General features: G+C 42.1%; 2 protein-coding genes across 10 annotated transcripts in view; one reads left to right on the top strand and one right to left on the bottom strand.

The window, feature by feature from the left end:
* The first annotated feature begins 384 nt into the window (after nucleotides 1-384).
* On the top strand, nucleotides 385-16,681 carry HELB (DNA helicase B). 2 transcript variants are annotated; one of them, XM_075427899.1, is made up of 13 exons: nucleotides 385-595; nucleotides 1,833-2,207; nucleotides 4,830-5,056; nucleotides 6,389-7,261; nucleotides 8,257-8,428; nucleotides 9,274-9,415; nucleotides 10,375-10,505; nucleotides 11,249-11,333; nucleotides 12,746-12,805; nucleotides 13,250-13,454; nucleotides 14,315-14,449; nucleotides 14,688-15,137; nucleotides 15,612-16,681. In XM_075427899.1, exons 1-13 carry the CDS (start codon nucleotides 385-387, stop codon nucleotides 15,699-15,701), a joined length of 3,156 nt encoding a protein of 1,051 aa, XP_075284014.1. In that variant the 3' UTR covers nucleotides 15,702-16,681. The 2 variants fall into 2 exon arrangements, with proteins under 2 accessions (XP_075284014.1, XP_075284015.1); XM_075427900.1 differs by lacking the exon at nucleotides 385-595 and having other exon boundaries at nucleotides 1,841-2,207; nucleotides 15,609-16,680.
* Nucleotides 16,682-17,041: 360 nt separating this feature from the next.
* Nucleotides 17,042-26,359, bottom strand: part of GRIP1 (glutamate receptor interacting protein 1) — a 353,630-nt gene continuing 344,312 nt past the window's right edge. For all 8 annotated transcript variants that reach the window (XM_075427891.1, XM_075427895.1, XM_075427897.1 and 5 more), the window contains 2 exons: nucleotides 19,422-19,568; nucleotides 17,042-18,352 (listed from right to left, as the gene is read on the bottom strand). In XM_075427891.1, coding sequence (XP_075284006.1) covers nucleotides 18,122-18,352; nucleotides 19,422-19,568 — 378 coding nt within the window. In that variant the 3' untranslated portion in view covers nucleotides 17,042-18,121. The remainder of the gene's footprint in view (nucleotides 18,353-19,421; nucleotides 19,569-26,359) is intronic.

Here is a 26,359-nt window from a genome sequence, read left to right as displayed (position 1 = left end):
GCAGGCTGACCTGGCAGCAAGACACGCGTGGGGGCCTGCACTTTAGTCAGCCTGACATCAGCCCAAAGCAAAGCAAAGGAGACACTGGAAGAAAACACGGTTAAAAAATTAAAGAGGGGGCAAATGAAAACACAAAAGTTAGCAAGACGGATTTTATTTTTTGAAAATAAACCTTATCAAACGAACTTAATTCTCTGATGAAAACATATACTAGGCGACAGGGGTGAACGCGCAGAAATACAACTATGTGGCATTTGATTAAAAAAACAAAACCGCGGTGCTGGCGCCCCTCAGCCGCCCGCCCCGCCGCGCCCTCCCCGCGGGCGGCTCCTTCCGGGGCCGCGGGAGGAGCCGGGCGGGGCGATCCGGCGGCGCGGCTGCGGCATGGCGGCGGGCGGGCGGCGGCGGCGGGGGGAGGCGGCGGAGCTGTGGGGCGTGCTGCTGCCTGCGCGGCGGGCGGCGGGGGGCTCGGAGGAGGACACCGAGGAGGAGGCCGAAGAGGAGCTGCACTCGGCGGAGCTGCACTTGGTGGAGGCCGCGCTCTTGGAGGCTGCCGGGACGGAGCCGGCGACCGCGCTGCCCCCGCGCCGAGCCGGTGAGGGGCGGCGGGAGGGGAGGGGAGCGGGGCCGGGCCGGGCCGGGCCGGGTGGCTCCCGGTGGCCTCCCCCGTCGGCGGGCTCCCTGGGAGGCGGGTTTGGGCCCCGCGGGAGCGGTCCCGGTGCTGGTGGCGAGGCGGCCCTGCCGTGGGCCTGCGGCGGAGGCCTCCGCGCCGGGCTCTGCGCTGCTGGGGCGGAGCGGCTCGGGAGTCGGTAAGATGGGTTCTCGCTGCTTCCCCGGGTGCTGCCTTCGTGGCAGGTACGGGGGGGACGGGGCGAAGCAGGTCTGGCGCAGGCAGCAGCAGGGCGGCGGTGTTTGTCCTTTCCTATGGCCACATGTTGCAGCAGTAAGAAAACAAGGTTTTTCCATTCAAGTTAACTTTGCACAAAACCTTCCATCTTTTTGTGTCTTGTATCACATGTAAAGGTGTTCATACCTGACATTAGTGACCCCCTGCTTTCAATTTAGAACTTGGAAAAGCAGGTGATGTTGGAGCAACTTGTGCCTAGCAAGAATATTGAGTCTGAAAATTGTTTTAGAAATGGCAAAATTGAGCTAGGTAACAAATGGAGAACAAGTAGACAAGGCGTTGGAGACTGAAGATCTGCTGGTGGTCTGGTTTGGAGAGCAGGAGGTCCTGCTGAACACCGGTCCTCGCTTTGTTCTGGTCGTGGTGTTTTAGTCCCAGGTTGTGGGCCGGGGAACGGTGTACTCTTTTTTGTGAGGGAAGAATGATGGAAAGAGGAGGCAACCCAGGCCATACACTGTGTTAGGAGTTTATTATATTAATTGCTTATAATTTTTGGTGGTTTCATTTACGGGAAGTGTTTGGTGTATTAATCTATCTGAAGAGCACGCAGGTATCACGATGCAGTGCTTTGTGGCAGAACTTTAAAATTGAATTGCAAGCTTGGCTTGGCATAAATGGTGTAATATTAAACTATATGCCATTGTGTTTAATTGGCTTAATAAATATTCATGCACAAGTTTAATTTTGTACTTGTGATACTTAGAGAAGCAGTTCTAGTGCTTGTTTCTGAGGTTGGTTTCGCTTTTTAATGCTACTGGGAAGACTGACCTCAGGAAGCTTGTGAACACCGGTGCCTTTTGTCACTTTAACTTATACAAAAGACAAAAATAAGCTTTGAACAAACAAACAAGACTCTTCTAATCAAACTTTTGATGCTTATGACTGTCAATTAACAAAGGTTTTATTTTTCTTTTCAATGATTCAGTTGTTATACAAGAAGACAACTCCAAAGAGGAGTGTGAAGTAGTTGGACGTTTCCCATTAGTTGGCCCTTGGTGGAGAGTTAATGTTAAAGCTAAAAAAATGGGGTCGAAATACTTTGTGCAAGGATATCCATCATATTTTCTGCGGACTGATATAGAAGAAAACAACCGACAAGTCTTTTCGCTCTTTCTTAAGGAATGTGCCGTTCCTGAGGATTTCAGAGAAAAGTTTTTTACTTGGCTTCCTACTGAGTCTGTGCTGAGTTTTAGAAATCTTGAAGAAAAGCTAAAACAGTTCCAAGTTTCACACTTAAGGACTGGGAAGAAACAAAGAGACACCAAGCATTATGACATCTTCTACTATGTTTCAAAATCATGTAGGTATATCCTGTGCTATTTTGATTGCTTTATAAGCTAATGAGGTCTATCTCAGATACTGTGTTCGAGCTAATGTGTCTTCATTAATATAGTGTATATTCAAACGGATTCTGAACATCCAAAGATGATTTTTTTTTTAATTTGAGGGCAGTGGGACAGCTGGCCTGTTAAAGATAGGCATACAGTTACAAACTCATTAGGACTTCTCTGAAATCTGTAGGCTTACTGAGTAGAATTGTCTGTGCTAGGGATGAAAAGACACTGGTACTGGCTTCGTATAAAATTCAGATATAACATGGCTTATTAGAAAATGGGTTCAGCACTGCTCAAACGTGGTGGTATGGCTTTTTAAGACAAATAGTTGTTCAGATGTAGTATAGCTGCTTCTTTGTAGCGTAGGGAACAGCTAATGGGCTCAGTGCAGTCCAAGTCAGGCGCACTAGATAGGCAATTTCAGTGTATTTGAATCCTGCCCATCAGCAGGCTGGTGTGGCTGGGGAGCAGAGCGTAGAAGCACTGGAGTGTCCTCACGTGGAGACAGTTCAGGACTGCTGAGGATCCTGTTGTGGTCTGTGTTGGTGTGACTGCAGGAGTGTTAGAGGTTGGATCAGGAGTGTGCTTTGGAAGAAAATACACCTCTTGTCCCCACTGTGGTGCAGTCTCTGAGAGTATTGACTGTATTCCTGCTGGATGGAACCCGAATGGTGTGTTCCAGCTGAACCTAATGGGCATTCAGTCTGTGGGACCAGACTATAGCCAGTCTAAGGCAAATCACTGAAATACGGAAAGCCAAGACGTCTGAGACATGTCTGCAACACTAGCTCTCTTGTTTTGCTCCGATGATCTGTTACCACCACATTCCTGGTGCGGACACAGGCAGTCCTGGGTTGGTACAGAGCTGCTTTGGTGTCAGTGTCGCGGGACTCAGTACTCTCATCTGGAGGAGGTCTTGTAAAGTCAGCCACAGCCGGGCAGAAATCTGTACAGACAGGTTGGGTCTATCCACGAAGTCTTCCAGGACCTGGTTTTCTTGGCAGTGGCAGGGCAAAAGATGGAGGCGACTTTTGGAGTTCAAATCGTGTCTGACACGAGAGTTCAGAGCTTTTGTTAGACTTTGCTCCAAATCACATGTACAAGGAGAGGAAAACACTCAGTTCTATGGACTTCAGGCTTTTTGTTGTGTTCTTGTAATGGTAGAAAAGTTCTTAACCCATCTTACGGACTTGAAATCTTTTTGTGACCACAAAGAGATGGGAATCTACAGTGGTGGAAACTCGGATCTAGTTTGCTGCATGAATTTTAATGAGATGCATGGATCACTTCTGATTGAAGCTTGTCTAATACATTCATCAGTCTTCAGCGTTGAAGGTAGCACAGCGTGCCTAGGTATCCTGTTCACTGTTGTTGTAGTTGGCAGATTTTTCCTAGTATCTGACTTAAATGACTTTGATACAACTTAAGCTTTCTTCTTTATCATTGGGCAATAGAAACAACAACCCACCCCCTGTATGTCATGTCGTTACTTTTGTTGTTTTTTCCTGGTTGTCATTGTTACGGGCTGGAGCAGTTTGTTATTGAAGCCTTCACAATGCTTTTGTCTAGAAGTAGTGTGTGTTGATTCTCCACTTGTAAGTGAAGTTATTGCCTCAAAGGGAAAAGGTTTTATCTATGCCTTTCTGTAGGTAAGACAGTAATCAGAAAAGGTACTTAACTGAAAAAAATGGGTGTTTTAAATTTGGAATTATGGAATTTCCATACCACTTTATGAAAAATTGTGAGGTTTTCTTCCTGTGAAGACATAAAACTTCTAAAAGTCTCACTTTCTTCTAAAATTAGTTTTTTAAAGCAAGATATAGAGCTTATCAGTTTCATTATCCCTCTTTTGCAGATCCCAAGACTGGTACAAACAGGGAAAGTGATAACCTAAGTTTGGGGTCATTGAGAAAGCCAGTGAGGAGCACTGTTTTCATAGAATTGTAGAATGGTTTGGGTTGGTAGGGATCTTAAAGATCACCTAGTTCCAGCCCTCCTGCCATGGGCAGGGACACCTTCCACCAGAGCAGGTTGCTCGAAGCCCCATCCAGCCTGGCCTTGAACACTGCCAGGGAGGGGGCAGCCACAGCTCCTCTGGGCAGCCTGTTCCACTGCCTCACCACCCTCATGGTGAAGAATTTCTTTTTTTTTTCTCCGCCCTAAGTTTTGCTAAGTTCCTGTACTGATCTGATGCTACAAATTTAGAAGCCTGTGTTCTTGCTTTGTATTTTAAATGCTCTTATGTGCATTTGTATGAAAATTGTCTTTAGACAGGAGGGGCAGGTGTGGTGACGTCTGAACTGATGTTCTACAGAATGCTGTTCAGTAGGCAGTTTAAACCAAATGTATAATATGTATTTTCGAAATGTGTACATTTAGTTGCAGTTTTTATCTATCATCTGTTTACATTTTTTTTCTCCAAGGCAGTCCAGGGATAGCGGACTTTAAAAGAATATGAAAAGGATTAAAAAGAATAAATACTGAAAAAAGTCAGGGATGTTTTGGACCTAGAGGAGGCAGAAGGATAAGAGCCTTTACAAATATCTTTGTATATTGCTTAAAACTGTCCTGGTTTATGGTACATGCAGTTGCAGGAAAGGCGGTGTTGGTGGCTCTGACCTTTCCGATGATACTGGAATTCTTACCAGTTCTTCTGCCACGCCATTTTTGCTGTCTGTTGAATATGGTGTATTGGCAAAGAGAGACTGAAGAAAACAATGGTACGGATGGTGAGGAAGTACATTTTCAAGACAAGATGCTAACAAAGTTGGATGAGATACTGAAGAACGCGCCGTGGAAACTTGGATTCAGCAGGGTAAGTAATGTTAAGCAGGGTAAAAAATGTGTTTGTTACATTTGAGCTTTTTTAGAATGCAGTGCTGTTTCAGTTATGTTCAGTTTATTAACTGGCCATTTATAGGAGGTGAGCTTAGTTCGTTTGAAAGTGAATGATTTGCTGGACTCAGTTTAGCAAAGGTGGTTTTTTTTTTCCAGTTGGTCTACAGTAAATCAGTATTGGAAGATTTTAAAGGTGGTTTTGTTACAACCATTTGCTTAGTCTTTTCTGCAAGGAGCAGAAAATGAAATACTTGAAGTAACTGGGCCAAAAGTAAGAAAACTAATTTAAAACCCTCAATTGTATTGTTCAGTTTTATACTGGCAAATTAGATTTTCTGTTCTTAATACATAGAACAGTATCTATGGTTTCATAGTGAAGTAGATAAGTTACTCCGTAAGTCATCTGGTCTAGTTGTTCTCCTTTTTTGTAATGGAATTTGTGGTTGCTGCTTACCTTCTTGTTTTCCTTTGCTACGCTTGGTGTTCAGCTTTGCTGCTGCACCTCGCCTTAGCACTCCTCTACCTCAGCTGGGAGCTGAGGCTTAATGGTTCAGAAGTGTGACTAGGTAATCCCTCTCCTGCAGCCCCCAGTGCTTTTACTGACAGATGTTCTGACTTGTCTTGAAGACCTCCGATTTCAGAGATTGAGCAGTCTAGCCAGTGTATGCCAGTATTACACATCATTTCCTTGAAAAAGCTTTTCCTGATGTTCAATTTGACTATTCCTTGATGCAATATAGACTTGTTGCTCTTGTTTCTTGTACCAAGGACCTGCATCCTCACTGCAGTTATTTTTATTGCTTGAAGAATCTCTGTAGCTTGTTCTCTTAAGGCTCAGTAAGCCCAGTTCTTTTTCTTTTGCTCATTAATTCATCTTTTTTGCACATCTTCGTCTTTCATTGTTTTGCGGTAGTCTCTGTAGGTGTTGTGTATTTCTTGAAGTAACGTGTTCAGAATTGGGTACAGTATTCTGGTTAATGCCTTTCCTGTGCTCTTTACTTGAAATTGTGCTGATTAGGTGTGCCCAGGTTCTCCCTAATACGCAGTTTCTGTGCCAGGGTTTTGATTTTTAAAGTTTCTGTTTAGTACAGAAGGGTGACTGAGAGGAATTTTCATTCCATCTTACTTGTAAATACCTTGCTTTCGTATAGCTTGAAAAGCATTATAACTTTGTACGTTATGAAAAATACATAAATGTTTGTAGACTTCCACCCTCTGAATTGCAATTTATATTTACTAGGAGGAATGATACTCAGCTCACATCTTCTGAAATAAATATTTGTTTGCTTTTATTCTTTCTGGGGAGAAGATTACCTATAGAGAACTGAACCTTTCTTACTGTGAGGCAACGTGGGCTGCCTTTTGTCAGTGTGAACATCTCCTCTGGAAGATTCCTGACTTGCAGAAGAACGCATTAATGCTGTACGATCAACTCAAGAAACAGTGTCGGGAAATGGGACACACTTACGAAGATCAAGATGAATTAGCTCATTTTGTATCTAAAGATATGTCCATTGAGCATGCTTGGCAATCTCTTGAATTTTTGAAAGATCAGAACGTAGTGATTAGGGAGAAAAGACTAGTGTTTCTGCCTCATCTTTACAAGTCTGAAAAAGACATTGCAATGTATGTGCGTAACCTGCTGTCAAACCACTCATGGCAACTGGATGTTGATGTGAGAAAGGTACTTAATGTTTCTGAGACAGCAAGAGAAATGGAAGATAACAAAACAAATGTTACCTGGGCTCATGAAATGGAGCATCTGAAGGAAAATAGTCCAGACAATCATAACTGTGAGCATCACTTTCCTGAAAAGGAAGAGGGGTCTACGTCTGGCACCCAAAGTAAAGCAAAGGTAGACATAGATCAGGTGATTGCTATGGAAAAGATTTGTTCTAATCCTGTCACAATCATAAGTGGAAAAGGAGGCTGTGGTAAGAGTACCATTGTCAGCTGCCTTTTTCGTCACTTAAAGCAGATGGAAGAAGAAGTGGAAGCTGCTTCTAAGGACTTTGAAGAAGACCTGGATGCATCTGAGGAATGGAATACCTTTGATCATCATTGGGAGTCAGAGAATATGTACACAAAAAGAATTTTGAATGTACTATTTACTGCGCCTACAGGGAGGGCAGCAAGCCTTTTGAGTGAAAAAACTAAGCTTCCTGCGTATACGCTCCATCAGGTAAGGAATTTCTTTTTGTTGTTAAGTTTTGTTCTGAAAGACCTTTTGGCACTGTCCATCCTTGTTTTGAAAAAAAAGCTTGTTATTGAACTTTCCGTATAAAATTTGTCACTATTAATGATAATACTTAAGTACAGCTTGTCAGCATTTGAAAGCCAGTGTTGCATTTTGGGGAGTCACAAAGCAATCATTTGGAATAAATTATTTCCTGTGATTTTGTGTTTTTCTTCTACTTACACACATGTCAAATTTGTGCCTTTCTAGTTTTTTCTTTTTAATGAGGAGCAGAAGTACTTTCTAGATAGCAGAGCTATTTTCTAGTGTCCTGTTGCCTAGCAATCATACACCTACCCTCACATACATGAACAGATCAGTAGCCTGAGGTTGAATAATAAGATGAATTTCATTCCCACAGTGTTTTCTTAATTACTGTTAAATATTGTGCGATTTTTTTTAGAAAAAAGTAGAAAGCAAACTCTTTGTTACTGAACTTGGGTCACGTCTGTTCTCCTAGGTAGTGGAAGGTGCCAAGAAAACATTGGAGGTGTAGAATACCTCTATAACTCAAAATTATAACAACATAGAAAGTACTGTGGGCTTATTTTATCTTTGGGGACTGGATAGTTGCCTGTTCCCCTTTCTCCATGCACTGTTGGGGATTTATTAATGTCAGCAAGTTGTAGCAGGAGGTGTTCGGTTACTGAGCAACCCAATGGCCGACCTCATATCTGTTAAGGTCCCTGCAGAAACAAAAGAATGCATTTCTGTGCTTTTATGTAAGTAAGTGTTGATAATCTCAGCTAGAAATGTGTTCAATAAGGAGGAAAACAAGACCAAACTGTTGAGTCTTCTGAGTCTTTAGAGCTTAAAGTTCAGAACTTCAGGTATCAGCTCTAAATACAACATTAGAAGATACGATACTCTGGCTACCTTTATAAGACGGTCGTTTACAGTTGATTAGTGTCCGATCTTGATTTATTTTGATTTGTTTCTAGATCATCTATAGTTTTAAGTCATGGAGGCAGAGTGAACAAGCACAGCCGTGGAAATTTTCTACTGTGACGATTCTGATTGTGGATGAAGGAAGTTTGGTGTCTGTACATGTTCTTAGTTTAGTTTTAAAACTCTTGTGTGAGCACGCTCAGCTTGCCAAACTTATTATTCTAGGTAAGTGAAACAAAAAATTTTGCACTGTGCAGTATTTAATAATACACAGTGTACAGTGTAAGTATCAGAGCTGCCACTCGTCTCGCTGAGTCTGTTAAAAACCCCAGAACTTAAATTGTTCTGTACTTGGGTATTTCTGCCTATTCATAAGGTCAGACGAGATAGACTGGGCTGTTCAACAGTTTTCCATCTCAACTATCAGAATGAAAGTATTGGTATCTCTGTTCTCTGTTTAGCAGTGTTTTGTCTGATTCTGGAAGTAGTATGATTTCTGTGTGGCAGCTTATTACATCTTGCAACTGGAAAACTTTTCTGATTTCCTTAAATTTAAAGAAGCTAATGTTAGCTTATTAATCACATGTTAGAAGGGAGGTTTCCTGTCATTCTTAATGCTAGGATCATCTTGTTTTAGTTCGGAAAGGAAAACAAGTAAGTGTAAAATCAAAATTTTCTGCTTTCTCAGAGGTTTGCTTTTTGGTGTGCCATTCATGGCATTCGTTTTTAAATATGTAACTTTCAGAATGTGTTTGAATAAGATGTGACCACGGTCAGTGTTCATCATGCAGAGTGATTTGCACCTGCTAGTAAAGCATTACTGAGTGAGGAAAATGAAGATTTAACCACACTACAGTCTGATTCCCCAAATAAAGTTTTGTAGATTCTTGAAAGTTTTATTTCATGTGAATTGTATTGAGGAAGTATATTAATAAATACTCAACCCTCCACATGTTACTGTGTGGAGGGTGAAGGATTTATTAATTCCAGTGTTTGCTTTTTTCCCAAGACAGTTTGTCACAGGTGATGTGTTACTGCTTCTCACAAGTGCTAATTTCCATTCTGTTTAGGTGATACTAGACAACTACCAAGCATAGACCCGGGAAACATGTTAGCTGATATCTTTGAAGGTCTAAAATCAAGAGGGTTTTCTGTGGAACTGCGAACTAACCACAGAGCTGAATCGCAACTAATTGTAGATAATGCATCAAGGTGGGGTTTCCTTACGTATATAAGAAGCATTCCTGTAGCAGGCCTGGTCCTTTAACGGCAGAATAGTAGTGTGTTCAGATGTGACTGTGTAGTACTGCTTCTGCTACAGTTTTATAGTCAAAACCAGTGACACTGGTTTTAAAAACAAACCCAACCCTGAAACAACAATAACAAACCTACAATTTTTTTCCAGGAGTATATGTATTGGACAAAAAAAATGTATGTGCTGGAATACTCTTGAATTGTATGGGATGTATTTCACTATCAGATACTCTCTGTTGTTTTCAGATGAGTTGTGCATGCACAAATCACTGTATGCCTTCTGAAATGACTTACAATTGCTTCTCTGAAAAGGAATTTTTAAAGACATTGCTAGTAAGCATGACAACAGCTAAAACAGGCTGAATTACATTGAGAATTTAGATGTCAAGGGCCATTAAATCATAATTTTTTTGCTGTATTAACATCTAGAACCTGTAAATGCTTCTAGCATTTGCATTACTTTTGGTCTGGAAATAATCTAGTTTACTGTCAGTGCATGATTTTTAAACCTCAAACAAGAAAATCTAGGTTCGAGTGCCCAAGACCTTTTGATGTTGATTGGACTTTGAGAAAATTCTGAACGTTTGCAAGATGTCCAGAACGAAGTCATTTTCAAACGCTCTCACTTTTTTTTTCCAGTAACACTTCTGTGTTACTCCAGTCTCTTGCCATGAGAAGAACTGTGTGGGTAATACTATCTACTGCAGTGCTGAAGTGTTTAAGAGAATAAATTACCATTTTTTTTTTAATGTGAAATTAAGTTATACTCAGAAGAAAGATTTTTTTGGTGTATGTAGTGTAGATGATAAAAAATTTGTAAGTAGTGAACTTCAGGCTGATGCAGATGATGAAACACGGGAGTCCTTTAGCTGAAAATAAATCTTTCTTTTCTGTTTTCCCTGGATTGCTCTGTCAAGAATCTCTCACCGGAAGCTTCCTGAATTTGATGAGGTGCTGAAACTTTCTGGCTGGAATGAGGAAATGACAATGCCGAGCCCGGAGAAGAAATTCATTCTTATGTCTTTGCCTGCTGGTGGGGGTTGTGACAGTACGTGTGTACAGTCAGTTTGTGATCTTGACTTTCCCTTTGGTAAAGCATAGACTATTTGGCTGGAACTAACATTTTTGGAAGATTTGAGTCTTATTTGTGGTATAAATTTAAATACTAGATTCCTAGTTTACCTTTTGTCTTCTGTAAGTGCACACAGCAAGACCTCTGAGTGCGGAGGACACGCTGTAGCTGCAGCTCACCAGTTACAGTTTGAAATCAGGGTGATAGAGCTTCCACCAGTGTAATCCATTGTGATCGTCTTTTCATGTTGCAGCTGGAGCTGCCAAACCGTAAAAGATTATATTTTTCAGAGGTGAATCATTTGAGTAAACAGCAACTGTAACAGGATGGTGTGTTGGACAGGAATGTGCTCGCAACTCTGGAGTCAAGTTAGGAAAATGGAAGTGGAGGGGACACCAGTATTTCTTTAAAACTCTTTTGGGCTCAGGGTTAGGGACATTGGTTTTGGTTTTTTATGACCTTTGTTGGATAAGTGGATTGAGCAGCCTCTAGTTTATATGCATGGAAAAGCTTCAAGAGGTTTTTTTTTGGGGGGGGGGGGCGGGGGGGGGTTGGTGGTTTTGTGTTTTGGAGGTTTTTTTTGGTTGTTTTAAACAAGTTGAAATGTCACTGAAGCAAGAAACAAGCAAAAGCAATTTCATACTGAATTATGCTTTTCTTTCTTAAATTGTTTGTTCTGTATATTTTTATGCCTTACCTTTTAATGTCTCCTAAAACAGATTTACAAACTGCCATAAAGACTTTACTTAAAAGAGGACCGGGATTGCAGGATGCCAAGCAATCACAGTTCATTGCTTTCAGAAGGTAAAGGAGCATGCAGGCAGACACTGAAAAAATCCTTGCTAGCAGCCACACTCTAAAAATAGCTGAATGTGTTGACTTGGAGAGAATAGTGGCAATATCATAAAATTGCTAGAGAGAACAACAGGCCAGGTGTCTTTTCCTCTACTTTCTGGCTGCCCCCAGTCTCTCCGTGGAGAGTTGCTTCATTTTTCTGTAAGCTTAATGTTATTTTGCACTGTGATTTCTGCCATTGTGGTTGTGTTCATATGTACTGTTTGTGTAAGAGAAACGAAGGACGTACAGAAGTTTGTGTAAGAGAAACGAAGGACGTACAGAAGTGGTCAGTTTTTGTAGCGGATTCTCTGAGAGCCCGTGCTCTGGTGTTTGCCAGCAGTGCAGCGTTCTTCAGAAGTGAAAGGTGAGGGCTTGACTGCAGGAGGAAGCCGCAAAATACAAAGAAATGTCCATACTCAAATGTGTCCCATGGTGGCGAATGTGAATCCTAGGGCGCGTGATGGCACACACGACCTACTGCCTCTGCCTGCTTCTGCCACGGGTGACAGAAGATGCTTGCATTTTGGGCGTGTGACAAGGGACAGATTTAGTCGTACAATCTGACGGGCGTTAGTGCTCCTGCTGGGCAGCGGCCAGTGCCTACGGTTTGGGTATTTGGAAGCGCACTACTCGTCATTTAAGAAGGGGTGGGGTGTCGGGCTCTAACAGACATTGAAGAAAGACTGGAAAGCTTAGTATGCTGTCACTGGTGATGTGAACCATCGCAGGAGCGTGAATACTATGGATGGCCTCACAGAAACGCTGAAGGGGGATGTGTGGTGTCCAGTAGTACCAGTAGTCCGTAAGCTTACACTTCCGCTCAAAGGGGTACTTAAGAAAACCTTTTCTCAGCAATGAAGAAACACCCACTAATTACAGGTTACTGGTGTGCAAATAAGCGTTATAAATTGTACCTGTTTGCTGGGAACAATGAGTAACTCTGAAATCAGTTTTATTTCTCCAGTCTGCCTTCACATACAATACTCTTATTAACGATTTCCCATTAAGATTCAGTCTGCATTTAAAAGTTAAAATTCCAGGTCTTTAAAAAGCTTAATACATCCACAGGCAGAAAATAATATATCCAGGCTTTAGTTTTTACTTAGTTTTCCTCCTTATCTTAAAAACAAATCTAGCCAATCTAGGTATGCATCTCAAACGTCCTTGCCTCACTTTATGGTGTTTAGACAAAACTGTTCCTTTACTGCTCTGTCTTCTAAATTCTGAATCAGCGATTGTTTGTAATTGCTGGTCGAAGATCATCATAGCTAAAATGGGCTTTTCCCATGATTTATGAAGTAATGCTAATGTGACATTGTGTGTAATTTTGTGTTTTGTACATCGCGATTTTGTTCATGTACTTCTTTTGTATGATTTAGGCAAGACTGCGATCTAATAAATGAACTTTGCTGCCAGCACTATTCAAATCACGTAACGAGGTAAGCCAGTGTTTTGCAATTTTTCCTGTGAACAGTCTCACTTTGATTTTGAAAGTGTTACAGCCAGGCCAGCAACCTGAAATAGGATTGTAAAACTTTTAATGTTCATCTAGATCTGATTATTTATGTTAGAAATCTTTTATATAATAATCTTTCTTCGATGGGTTTTTTAATCTCAGCCTGGATTGTGAACAAAGATAACATAAATATAACAGTGTTTGCATTTCATTTAAATTGTAATTATGTGAATTCCAAGATTTGGAGTTACTGTTGATTATTTTAAAGTGACATAAAAGCTTTTGAATGTGAGTTGTCTTAACTGTTTCAAACATTATGAAGGTTTTTAATTGGGCCCAAGGATAGAGAGGGGAAAGGGAAGAAATCCTGAGATGGCAAATGCATACTCCATAAATTCATTTCTCCCTCTTTCTTTCTCTGGCCTAGAGACCATAAAAACCGACTCTTATTTCAAATTGGTGACAAGATTTCCTGCATGCGGAATACGTATCTCAAGGATCTCTTGCCAGACCGTGGTTTCGGAGGGGATCCCAGTCGCCGTGAATGCCGAAGTGGAGAAACCACCCTCACTACAGAGACTGCTGAGGAGGGCAGACGGCTGTGCAATGGAGATATCTTTTTCATAACGGGAGTAAGTCAAGAACTTGCACAAAGAACCCCAGTGGTAACTGATTCAGTCCTTGTTGAACCCCCAGAATAGAACAATTCACACTTTATAATTTTAGTCCATAATATATACTTAGTTCTTCTGCTAAACTATCATGTGAAAGGCAAGAAAGAGGCAGACTCGCAATAGAGAATGAAAAAAAAAAAAAATCTCTGGGCATTTTTGTAAAATGTGTTTCAGTTGGTCTGCTGGTGTCCAGTGTAAATACATTCTGTAAATCCTCAAAGGTGTTGTCGTTGAAATGGATAATGTTTTGGATATAGGTAGAAACATAGTCTTAAGTAAAGAATAAAGCTAATGTTGCAGCTTGAGTATTCCCCTGGCAGAGAATGAAGCTGACCAAAAAATACAGCAGCAAAAAAACTCTGTATTGTTCTGCCGAGTTCTGTGAGTTGAGCTGACTGAGCAGAGAGTCCAGTGAAAGGGTCAGTGTTTGTACCTGGGAAAGGGGGACTGTACAGGGCTGGCGGGAGAGAGCAGGCCCTTCTCTGTTTGGGGTGACAAATTGCTGAAGGGCCTCACTGGTGTATTTTGCTGTAGCCTAGGATAGCCTAAGTTTTCTGGGGGTTAAAACTGCCTTTCTCAGCATTTTTCTTACTAAACAGAAGGAGTTAGGGTAGGCCCTGTACAGTGAAACTGTTTCCTGGAAGGTGGTCAGTGAAAGATAGCCATCTTCTGGGTGTAGTCTCTTCTGAAAGGATTTCACTCGGTTGGCATTGCAGCTGTTGTAGTTTTGGGAAATCTAGAATGTGCCCAGATGTACAGACATTGATCAGACTGCGGATACGAGCTTACTGCTGAGTGTTCTTGTGCCCTTTCTGCAGGACGTAGAAATTGATAAACAGCGCTTACTGACCATCAGCAGCACATACGGCTCCACTTTCACTGTGAAGTACAAGGCACTGAAGAGGCTGTGTCATATAAAACATGCATGGGCCAGAACTATTCACACCTTTCAGGTAAAAATAAAGCAGCTGTGAGCTGATAAAACTTTCTTGTGGCTTTATCTTGCTAGTGTATTTTCATGTGAAAGAGTCAGAAGCTCTCTTGAAACTAAAATTCCTTGAATGAAGGATAGAAAATATTCTTGAGAGGATCCCCAGTTGTCTCCAACTTCCTTGTTCTTGGAAGCTTTTTTATTTTTCAACAACCTCCTGGAGACCTTCCTTTCATAAGGCACTCTTAACTGTGTTTCAGGGTTCTGAGGTAGACACTATTGTCTACGTGGTTGGCAATCCTGGCCGTCAGCACTGGCAGCATGTGTACACAGCCGTGACCAGGGGACGCTGCCGTGTCTATGTCATAGCTGAAGAGCTGCACCTCCAGAGAGCAGTCACCAACAAGAACATGCCCAGAAAAACTCGCCTACAGAGATTTTTGAGAGAGGCAATCGCAGAAACAAGCAACTGTCGCAAAGAAACCTCCTCTGCCCTGGAGAAGAGCTGGCAAAGTCAAGAGCTTGAGGCTCCGTCTGCTTTGGTAACTGAAGGTGCTCCTGACCCATCGGGACCTCGGACTGATCTGGTTAAACAGGAAGGGTTGACAGCTCTCGGTAGAGAGGAGCAGACGGGCAATTTGCAGCGAAGCCCCTGTAAAAGACAAGAAAGTCTTGCGGAGAGTGCCGAGGACACTGTGAAAATACCCTCTGTAAGTGTCTCCTGCCTGACAAAAGTTCAAAACTTTCGCAGTCTTTCACTACCGCAAGTGGCCTGGATACTGTTATGATTGTTTAATTATTACTTCTTTAATAATTTATAAGGTGACCAGTAATAGGTGAAGCAGTCAAGTTTGGCAGATGTTTTACCAGAGTAGTATGTGACTAGTAGGGAAAAATAAGTTAGAGTGTCATCGGCAGTACATTTTTACATCTTGTTACTCACTGGAGTGATCCGTTGGCTAGCTTAGCCTGTATCAGCTTATTCTTTGTGTACAGAGGTCAGTTTTTAGGAGCTGACCTGCTGTGAAACATTTACATATAATTTCTTCATTGAAGTAGATACATTTTTATACATCTGATTTCTGAGCCCTGTCATGGGGAAGGAGCTTTTATTTGAAGAGGTTACTGTATTTTAGTTCTGTTTCAAACTCTGATAACATCTTTGTTCTGTTTTGTTTCAGCAGACAACAGTACAAGATTCCCCGCTTGGGTCTTCCAGACTTAAGAATCTAACTTTGGGACAAGCAACTCCACGGAAGCTTTTCAAAAGCTAACAGTTAATTAATTCTCCTCCTTATGAACATTTCTTGAACTTGTTTTATTCAGGATTTTTGGAACGGAGAAGCTGGGTATGCAGATGATTTTCAAAGGCCTTCCTGTATTTGCATGTTCTATGAAGAACAGCTTGTTTTAAAGTGAGCCTTTTATATTTTCAGAGATCTCAGTAGGGGATTCCTTGGCATGCTGGTCATCAAAAATCGTATCATTCTTTTGTTTTGGTGAAGAATGGACTTACAGGTTTCACAGGATCCAGAAGTTCCCTTAAACAATACGTGGGGGTTTCTTGATTTAGAGGCTCTAGCTGTCCACACTGAGATTTAGCCGCTGCCTCATGCTGCAGCGTTGAGGAGCAGCTGTTACTGATGTGCCAAAACTGCAGCTTGCTCCGACTCAAAAAATAGTTTACAAATGGGACTTCAGATTTTTCTCGTGTGGCAGAATTATGGGCACGAAGCTTTGATGGATTATGGGTTTCAGTCTCGTCGTAAATAGAACAAGAAAGTTGCAATCAGCGACGTAGAAAATTTTTCCGGCTTTGTACCTGAAGGAGATGTAAAGCTTGCCATTGCCGCTCTGATAACGATCTTGGCAAGAAAAGCAGAATTCCAAGTCAGAGTTCAAATAATGTTCCACTTCCAACCTTTGTGTACTACGCAACTCGCTGCGTTGTCATTTTTGAGATTAATAAGCTGAATGTTAATTCAAACTTCAGATAAATTGTACTAAAATTTGGGACAGCTTGCTTACTTTTAACTTTTTTTTTTTACAAATATGGCAAGAAAAAGTGTACCAGAAATACAAAAATAGTATTTTTTGCTAAAACTGTGGAAAAAATATAAAGTCAAAAAAATGCTACCTCATTTTTAATGTCTTTAAATCACTGTTTATTTCAATTTATACAGTTCTTCCATACAAATATTTGCAACAGTTTGGATTTCAAAAAACATAACATAGACGATAAATACCATGCTATTAAAGTATTAAATTTGTACAAAAATACTTTACAGTTTAATACTCATTTGTTACAAATAAAAATACATATTTAAGTGACTGATGAACTTTTTTTTTTTTACATGACTCAGCATTGAATGTCATTCTGACCTTTCCTGGCAGTGCTGAAATAGAAATCAGAGATGCTTGTGTGTGCAGGGCAGGTGAACTTGTTCATGGACTGGAAACAGCAACAGGGATACAGTTAAACAGTTTTAAACTGACCAGAAACAATGCTGTAAGGTGATTGTTTATATATGGAGACTCTACAAATGTACAAATCCAGTATCTTTATATTCACCAATAACAATAATTACCAATAACAACTTGAATACCGGAATAAACCAAAGCAGCTGCTGGTGAGCGTATAAAGCAACTGGCAGCATTTTATTGCTTGGGGGGGAGAGGGGAGAGGAGAGAATTTGTGTGATGTGTTTGTAAAATATATTTACAATTTTCAATTCTAAAAATGTGTTGCAGGGGGTAATGTTTTATTGTAAAGGAGGCTGAAAACAAAGCATATTAAATAGGACTTTTGTCCCTTCAAGAAATTGTTTGACTTAAAAAGCTCATGTGTGACAGTACAAGTTTACGGGTTTAGGGATCATTAAAGAGTGTTTGTATCAATCTTCCACTGACATAGTTTAAAAAAAGCCATTTTCTCTTAAAACCTTTCTAATTTGAACTCATTGCAGTTTTATTCTTGTCAGTAATCCTCCTTCAGAGGTTTCATCCCACTAAAAAAGTCTGCTTACAACCCCCAGGTTGCACGACGTACCGTTCAATATTTCGTTGCATAGGGAGTAACGTGTGTTCTGACAAACCTCACCGAGGTGGGGGAGTGATGTTCGCCGCGTCCTGCGGCTTCCTACAAGCATGTGGTTAAAACATCTGACCCGTGCTTCGTCTGATGAGAGCGCCCTTCTTGCCAGCGGAACACAGGTCCCCAAACTCACAGGTCTGGCCATTGGACGAGAAAACCCGGTGCAGCGTACCGTCGCCCTCGTCCATCAGACAGCTCCTTTCTGGTAAGGTGTTTTTAAAAGCCATGTAAGCTGGACACCGCTGTCAGCAGAGGTGAACTCCGTGCTTCTCCCTCAAACAGCAGCTGCTGATGAAGTGAGAGGAACATTTACATCATATTTAAAGCATCTCCCCAGTTTCTCGTTTTGGGGGAAAAAGGCCCTTACAATTTTTCATTCTGTTGCTAGTGCTAGATTGTTTAGAACAGAATGACTTAATGAAGAATTAAAACTTTTTCAAAAGTAACCATGGATTAATATAAGCCTTGAGAGAGACAGACTGACCTCCTGTGCTTTTTAGTGCTGTACAGCGTCTGAGCCTCAGTCTCAGAGGAATCTTAGAGGGATTTAGCACCATAATTGTCTTTTGTTACCGAATGTCCCACTAAAACCATTTTCTGCTATAACGTATTTGTAGGATCCCGTGTTTCTGTGTGAGCGTGCCGGCTCTGCTGAAGGAAGGCGTTGGTACTCTGATCGCTCCACTCCCCGCTCGCTGACATCTGTTCTGAGCTTCCTTTCTGAGCTGCCAGTGGGTTTCTGCTAATAACCAGTTCCAGCTTGTTGCCAGATTCCGCGATGAGGGGCACAACCAGACAGCAGTCAAAGTCTCTGGTGCGGACGTGGTTTACCTGAGCAGTTAGAGGATTGATTTTTGTTACTGTTTTAGGAAAAAGAAATGAGATCACAAGAGAAGGTGATTTATCCTGGAGACTATGGGACCTGATGGAAATATTCCAGGCAGAGAATCGCCCAATACAAGAATATTGAACCACGACATCTGGTCTGAAGACACCAGTTAAGTTTTCTACTCTCCCTTTAGAAGAATGTAGCTAAAGTGGGCGCCTTGGCACTGGTGAGACCTGTTGGGAGCTATCACAATGCCCATTCCGTAAATGACATTAACAGCACATAGTTTTTCTGTCTTTCGTGGTGTTGATTAATTTAAATGCAATACATCACATCTAAAATTTCTATTCAGTTCAGGCCTTCTCTGGTTTTAATTAATACATATAAATTTATTTGAAGTATTTTATTGGGCTAGTTGACAAATAATTCAGTTTTTTTACCACAGCCCAACTTAGCAGTGGGTAAGTGTGGTGCAGAGCGAGTATTACATTATTCCAACTCCGCCAGTCAACAACTTGGATTAAGCACAGAAACAATTCTCAGGTCTGTATCATGAACACCAAAGTTACAAATCTGCCTGGAAATGCCTTGGGAAATGCTGGCTTTCCAGTGAGCGTCTGTATGTCTCCTGTGGAGTTCTGAAACACCTAACATTCTGAAACTATACGAATAAAACTTCCCAGGAAAATCTAGCCTTAGTGCCGCTGCATAAAAGCCCAAGTCACCATGAATTGCTGCCTCTCCTTACCCAGGCTCTGAGCGACTCACACGGCCTGTGGCACAGGGCAATTACCATTATTTGTCTTTTTTCCCCGTCCCCTTATGCACCTCCTTTCCCAGCAGAGACAGATACAAAAGAAAGTACTGCTCATCATGTAAAATAAAATAAGCAATGATGTGGCTAATAAGGCTGTTCAAGTAAGCAACGAAAACACCTTGTGTGCTTTTCTGCCCTCCCACCTGTGCAGACAGCTACCCAAGCACCCCGCAGCGCGGTCACAAATCTCTCTACAAAGCTGTCTGCGTGTTGTGTCCCGGCACGCTACACCTGGGTGCTGCCAGAAACGTTACCTGCAAAAGCCTGTCGTATGGTTTTAAACCTCCCAGGTCGCCAGGGCCAGCTGGGCGGATGTTTTTAACGTACACGCCTTTTTCCAGCAAACCATCCGAGACGCTGAACCCAAAGTCTTCTCCAGCCGAGTCCTTGTACAAAGTTACCTGTGGAGATGATGTGACATGATGAGAAGAGAAAAAAACCAAACCAAAACAGTTTGTCCGCATTTGTACCAGCATTAGGTGGGCTTTCTTCCTAGAATGGTTTTGGTGGTGGGTTTTTTGCATATTAGAGCGATCACTTACCTCCTATTTGGTACTTACAGTATTAGAGTTGTCCCTATTTTTACATTATATTAATATTCTCAGAAGCCACCTTATTTTTCAGTAATAAACAGCCCTTTTCGCTTCTGCTTGTCAGCTGGAAATTTGTGCTATTTAACCCACTTTTTGTGGTGCCATTTTTTTTGTCTTAGGTTTTTGTTACCATGTTCTGTAGTTGCCAGGATCAGAGTACAAGATTGGGTTTAGTTTTGCTTCAGGGATGAAGACCCGACCTCAGCCAACACTTGGTGTCCAGAGGACATAAACACCACCATAAGGCCTCGCCAGCCTGGTTTTGGCCCGGTGCCAGTCTGCCCTGTACTGCCGAATCTCAGAAGTGCTCAGTGTAAGAGTTACAATGCACGCTCGTAAGAAAGTACAAATAAGGCTCCTTGCAAAAGCGCTTGCAGGCAGTGTTTTCACAGCCACACAGCCCAAAGATGGTCATTTAAAAGCAGGAAACAGAAGTTAATAAAACTGTTAGCAGAAGGTCTTCAGGGTGTTCAGGGAACAAGGCCTTGCAGGTAGTTTTGTGAATTCAGTTAGCTGACAGAAAAAGATTCAGAGGCTTCGTTGTAGGTATGTGGTATGCTTAGGTTTTTATTTCTCTCACACATCAGGAGTGCAGACCTAGGCAAGTGTATCGTGCGGGTCCATGGTGTGACAGCTGACTGACGCTGATGCTGGCACGAAGTCTGTGTGCAGATACAGTCACACAGTCAAAATTGTGCTTTTACTGCTACACCTTATGTCACTTTGAGTTCAAAGTACTGGTTTTTAACATACCTCGGCTGATAAAACCACAACATTAAGAGCGTGCTGTAATTTTGTAATGGCTTGGTACTGCAATGCTCCATGTGTGCAGCCTCCTTAACTGCCATTGTGAAAAGGTAAGCAAGAAGACCAGACAACGTTGTCTCAAAACAGGAGTGAAGGATTTGGTCAGATCAACAAAGAGCACAGACAGTGCCAGCTGCTGCGGCATTAGCACCGTTTCGTCTGTAGATGTGGACGGTGCATCGCTGGGCTGCTGTGAAAACATCTCTTGTCTCGTGCCATGGTAGGCACCAACACCCATGCGCAGTATATTCGTCCCTTCCTTTACACCAGTTCCTCCTCTTACCTTGTTCTTCTCCCTCTGTACGGCACAGCAAAGCAGAAAGCCACACCTGAAGTCCCATTAACTATGCTGAAGGCTTTCTCCCTCTCCGTCACTTTCTTAGGGTATGTGCTGTCATTTTAAACTTCCCAGTGGCTGCTGGGTTTAAGGGCTGTGCCTTCTCCCATCTTCCTCCAAAGTAACTTCTTGCTGAACCTGTCAGACTCCCTCCATCTCAGCGTGATTTTTAGGAGTCAACGGGCATTTCAGCTACTGAAAAACCTGTCTGCAAATTCAAGTTAATTTCTCACGGAATGATTTTAATTTGTATCAACAGTTGCTGTACCAGCAGGACGCTGGGAAACTTCTAATAATTTATTATCAGCAGAGGCTTTTGTTTGTGGTATCACAGCATGTCTAACGCAGCTTTGATCTGAAGTATGTTTGAAGCTGCCACGGAAGGGCTCTAAGACTACCATTCTAAAAGACTGAAAAAATAAGTTAAGGAGGGAGGTATATTTTATTGACAGATTTGTGTGCATTTCCTGGCAAGAATGAAAAATAATTAGCACTGGACCAAGACACAAATTCTCTTCAAATAAGGTAACTTTTTTTCCTCACCATCACAAAGGATAGGAGTGCTTCACGTTAACTGCTTCCGAAAGAAGCCTTGAAAAGTAAAGGCAAAAATGGGATACAGTGCCAAGGACGAGAAGCCTTAAAATGCTATGTACTGTTCTAGCACAGATGGCACAATTTTTAAGAGGAACTTCCCCTTTCCACTTACACCTTTTCTTTTCCCCTTCCTCTTCCTTCAGGCACTGGAGTTACATGGAGCTGGGTCCAACCTCAGATGAGCTACAAAAGCACACAGAACAGGGGACTTTGAAGTCCCCTAGACTGTATTCTTGTCCTAAGGCAGGATCAACTGCATCTAACTTATTTCTGAGAGACATTTATCCATCCTACGTTTTAAAATCTCCAGTGATGGAGACTCCACGGTCTATTAAAGTAATCCCTTCCAGGGCTTCAGATATTTTCCTCAGGCCTGAACTAAATCACCCTTGCTGAGACTTAAGCCTGCCGCTATCCACAGAGAACAAGATCACTTTATTTTCTGCTTCTCTGCAGCGATGTGAAACAAGGCTTGTTCTTCTCTGGGCACTGTTCAGCAGGTCAACGTCCTTCTTTAATTTTCAGACCCCAAAACAGACACTCTATAACAGTCAAGACCTTATCAAAGCCAAGCTGGAGTGGAGAATAATTCTGCATGTACTACCGATGGTGGTCCCATTCGGATGTTCTAAGACAGTGTTGCTTCTTTCCTGTAATTTTTAGTGAGTGGTCTGTTAGAAAACAAAATACATACAAATTCTGCACTGCAGAGCTATAGGAAGTGCCATCCCACATCAGCTCACCTTAGTTTGTGTCTTGTCTATAACAACGCACATGCCACTTCATGCCCAGCTTACGAGTCAAAAAACGGAGCATTGTAAATGGTATGGGGCACGAATGCAGAGTGTTGCCACAGAGGGATGGTGGGAAGTACTGCAATGGGCGCAGGAGGCAAGGAGGGGAGCAGAACTGGAGAATGATCATTCAAAGTCTTTCATTGCCCCCCACTTGTTCAGGTTGGACTTTCCTGCTTTATACGGACTGAGCACTCTGGAAGGGAATTACTGAGCCAGCAGTGTGCCCTGGCTGCCAAGAAGGCCAATGGGATCCTGGGGTGCATTAGGAGAAGTGTGGCCAGCAGGTCGAGGGAGGTTCTCCTTCCCCACTACTCCGCCCTAGTGAGGCCCCATCTGGAGTACTGTGTCCAGTTCTGGGCTCCCCACTTCAAGAAAGATGAGGAGCTACTGGAGAGAGTCCAGTGGTGGGCTACAGGGATGATCAGGGGACTGGAACATCTCTCCTATGAGGACAGACTGAGGGAGCTGGGCTTGTTTAGCCTGAAGAAGAGACGGCTGAGAGGGGACCTTATAAATGCCTATAAATATCCAAAGGGTGAGTGTCAGGAGGATGGGGCCAAACTCTTTTCAGTGGTGCCCAGAGACAGGACAAGGGACAACGGGCACAAACTGAAGCACAGGAAGTTCCATCTGAACACAAGGAAGAACTTCCCTCTGAGGGTGACGGAGCACTGGAACAGGCTGCCCAGAGGGGCTGTGGAGTCACCTCCTCTGGAGATACTCAAAACCCGCCTGGACAAGGTCCTGTGCAGCCTGCTCTAGGTGACCCTGCAGGGGGGTTGGACCAGATGATCCCCAGAGGTCACTTCCAACCCCTACTATTCTGTGATTCTGTGATACTCACTACCCAGGAATCACAACTTCTGCGTATCAAAATGTTTTCTCATTTCTGTGGTTCTTCAGATCTAAAGAATCTAGAATATTAAAAGTTAAAAAGTGTTCCTCTTATGGCTAACTTCTCTTGACTTTTCGTTTACTCAGCAGGAGTTTGGAAATTCTGTCCCATTTTTTAGATGCAAGCCATCTGCAGAGAACTTTCTTTTGTACTAGAAATTATAATTTTGGGGCTGCTTCTTTTTAGGGCAGGATATTTTCTTCAAAGGGAATCTCAAAGTAAGAACCCTGCTATCTGAAATACCCAGATTTTAATTTAATAATGGGTATGGGCAAAGCCCCAACACAGAGGTTTCTCATCTTCACTTGCCAGTAGCGCAGCCCTGTCTGAAGGGTATGAGATTGCAGGCAATTCATGCAACACCTAAGTCATGCTGGTTTATCTGTACTTCTGATCACAACTGTTTGGAAGGTTTGATCTCAACAGCAAAATCTCCATATGGGTGTTTTGTTAGACTTTTAAATTTACATCAGGACCCTAAGGGAAAAAGAAAGCTGAAATAGAAATTTAATTCATATTTCATAAGCAATTAAATAGTTACAAATTTTAAACAGAGCCTTACAAATTTTGAGTCTGTTTCTATGCCTCTGCTCCCTCTCAAATCTATGGGAAAATGTTTAATTTAAATTCATACATCGTGCACAGATTAGCTATTGAGGTATTTTAACCGACTGTAATTTTAGGTTAATGACTACTTGCAATAATAATATTAAAAAATTATCTGATGTCTAGTGCATATTTTTGCTCTCAGAGGAGTACGTGCTCTGTGAAACTTCTAAAAAATGGTCCGCTATGATTTTCAGAAAAATATTAATCTCTACAACTACCTAGACAGACAAAATCAATTAAAGGCATTAATTAAATTTGGGTACTGATACAGCAATATGCTATCCAGCTAAATTAAACGTTACTTACTAAACCATCTAGAACAAATGTTTGAAGAGATTTGTACGACACATCTCAAGCCTAGCTTCCTCGGGACAGTGACAGTTCAAGTACACATCTGGTGAATGCAAAGCAGTGAAGTTAGAAGGAGCAGTGAAGAATTCAGGTTAACTTGCTTCAAAGTTTGCAGCATTCAGCAAAGTAATCCTCAGGGCTGCGCTACCTTTCTGACAGCTGTACAGCCAAGAAGGACAAGCTAGTAATGAATGTCATCTGCTCACCATCTCGTTCCGTTAGACTTCCTCATTTGTGTTTGTAGCCTGAGCAGTTTTTATCCAGTCTTGTTCTCCCTCTCCGCAGTCGGACTGGCTATTGATGCGTTTCATTTTTATGTGTGGCTTTTTCTTTGGTAGAATCATGTGTTCTTGATCTCTCACTATCTCACTATTATGAAAAACCGGCGGAACATCGACCTTAGCTGGTCCACATTCCTGCAATCAAACTAAGGTAGGAGCTGCGATCTATAGGGCACACAGGCATGCAGACTCATCGCACTGAGACAGCAAAAAGGCACCTGAACTGTCCTGGTGAAGAAACTGGGAAAGCTCAGCAGCATACAGTCAAGTACACGCTTGAACGTCTTGCCGGGGAAAGCCTCAGGCAAGCCATGTCTTAGCTTGTGTTTCCAAGCCTGTTTACACCATCACAGTTTTCCAAAAGAGTTCTTATTTCATTAGCTGCCCTGTCAGTGGCCCAGCTGATTAACACATTTGCCTGCAGAGGGCAGAGCACATTTGCCAGCAAGACCTGTTACAAAATATACTTAAATCAAGAGATTTGTCTGACAGTGCGGTCATCCCTGTGGCTTTGTGGCTGTTTTGGAAAACTATCACTGGACAAGCTGGCCATGAGAAGTAGCAACTGCACAGGTTACTAGTGTTAAACTAGAGGTCTAATACAAAAACGAAGGGGGGGAGAGAAAATAACAGGCACATTGCTACACAAGAAACAATAGGAATGGTAACAAGTAAGAACTTGCTAAGGTGGGCATGAACACAAAAGCGGTCCGTGATGCTTGGGTTAACCTGCGTTTGTTGTCACAGGGGTACAAGCCCACTTTGGTGAATCAGACAATAAGATTCAGTCATTGGTTTCTATTTTTCTTAAATGATTGTAAGGATTTGGAAAATCCTTGGTGCAGGTTCAACTTTTAGATTTTCAGAAAGAAAATGACTCTTCTCTGGATGACAGAACAGACAGTATAAGCAAAGTCAACATCACGTCAGCAGACAGTGCAGCAGTGAGTATATTCTCTGAACAAAACCGGGAAGTTACTGAAATGGAAGGTCACAGCAATCTTCAAAAAAAGAAAACTGAAGAGAGCGTGAGCTTGAGGACAGGGCATTTCTTACTGTCCGGGACTCTAAGAGCTAGTGGCCATCATAGAATATTGACTCATGAATAGAAATCTGACTCCTCCTCTCCAAAGGATTTATTTTATCAATCATGAAAAGCTGGTTTCATAACCCCTAGGAGAAAACTGTGCCCTTGCTGAATGTGAACACACCATGAAATGCGTACTGGCAGGTTTGTTTTATGCCTCACATCAAGTGGGAAATATGAATAGCTTAAAACCATCACAGCACTTCCTATTGATTGTTTACATTGGCAATGGATTCATTTTCCATGTGTAAGATCCACTCTCCACTTTTTTCTACAAACATTCATTTACCCCATACTCAGCAAGTCCTTACCCCGCTCAACTACACTGAATGAACTACGAACTAAACTCAGTCAGCTCCACAGGGACTAGAAACCAAACCAACTCTCTTGAGAATGACAACATGTGAGCTCCTAATGAAGTTTCTCTGCCTCCTCTCTGGGAAGATCTCAGGCCTTTAAGGGGAAGATGGGTGCAGGGGACAGGATGCTCATTCCCATCAAGCAGAACAGCATCATAATGTCACCCCCAGTTCTGGAAACTGGTTGTTGTTATGGCCTCACTGGACTTGAGACTTAAGCTGGTAGGGTGTTTGTTGTGCACGTCTAAGGATACTTTATCCAGTACTTCTTGGGGTGCAGAGCCACCTTCATATCACCAGGTGACTCCAACAGTCTTGAGCAGTGAAAAGTTGCATAGACTGAAGATTATTTATCCTTTTTAGAGCAGAGGAGTTATAAAGAGATGCAACAGCTAATTTGAAATAACATTCTATATTATGTACATCGAGTCCCATGTATTTGATTCAAAATGAGTGTTAATTTGAAAAAAGGACCAATA

The sequence above is a fragment of the Opisthocomus hoazin genome, chromosome 8 (assembly GCF_030867145.1).
Source record: "Opisthocomus hoazin isolate bOpiHoa1 chromosome 8, bOpiHoa1.hap1, whole genome shotgun sequence".
In the NCBI taxonomy this organism is placed as follows: Eukaryota; Metazoa; Chordata; class Aves; order Opisthocomiformes; family Opisthocomidae; genus Opisthocomus; species Opisthocomus hoazin.
The sequence above is the reverse complement of the archived record's forward strand: the minus strand, read 5'-3'. Positions and strand labels throughout refer to the sequence as shown.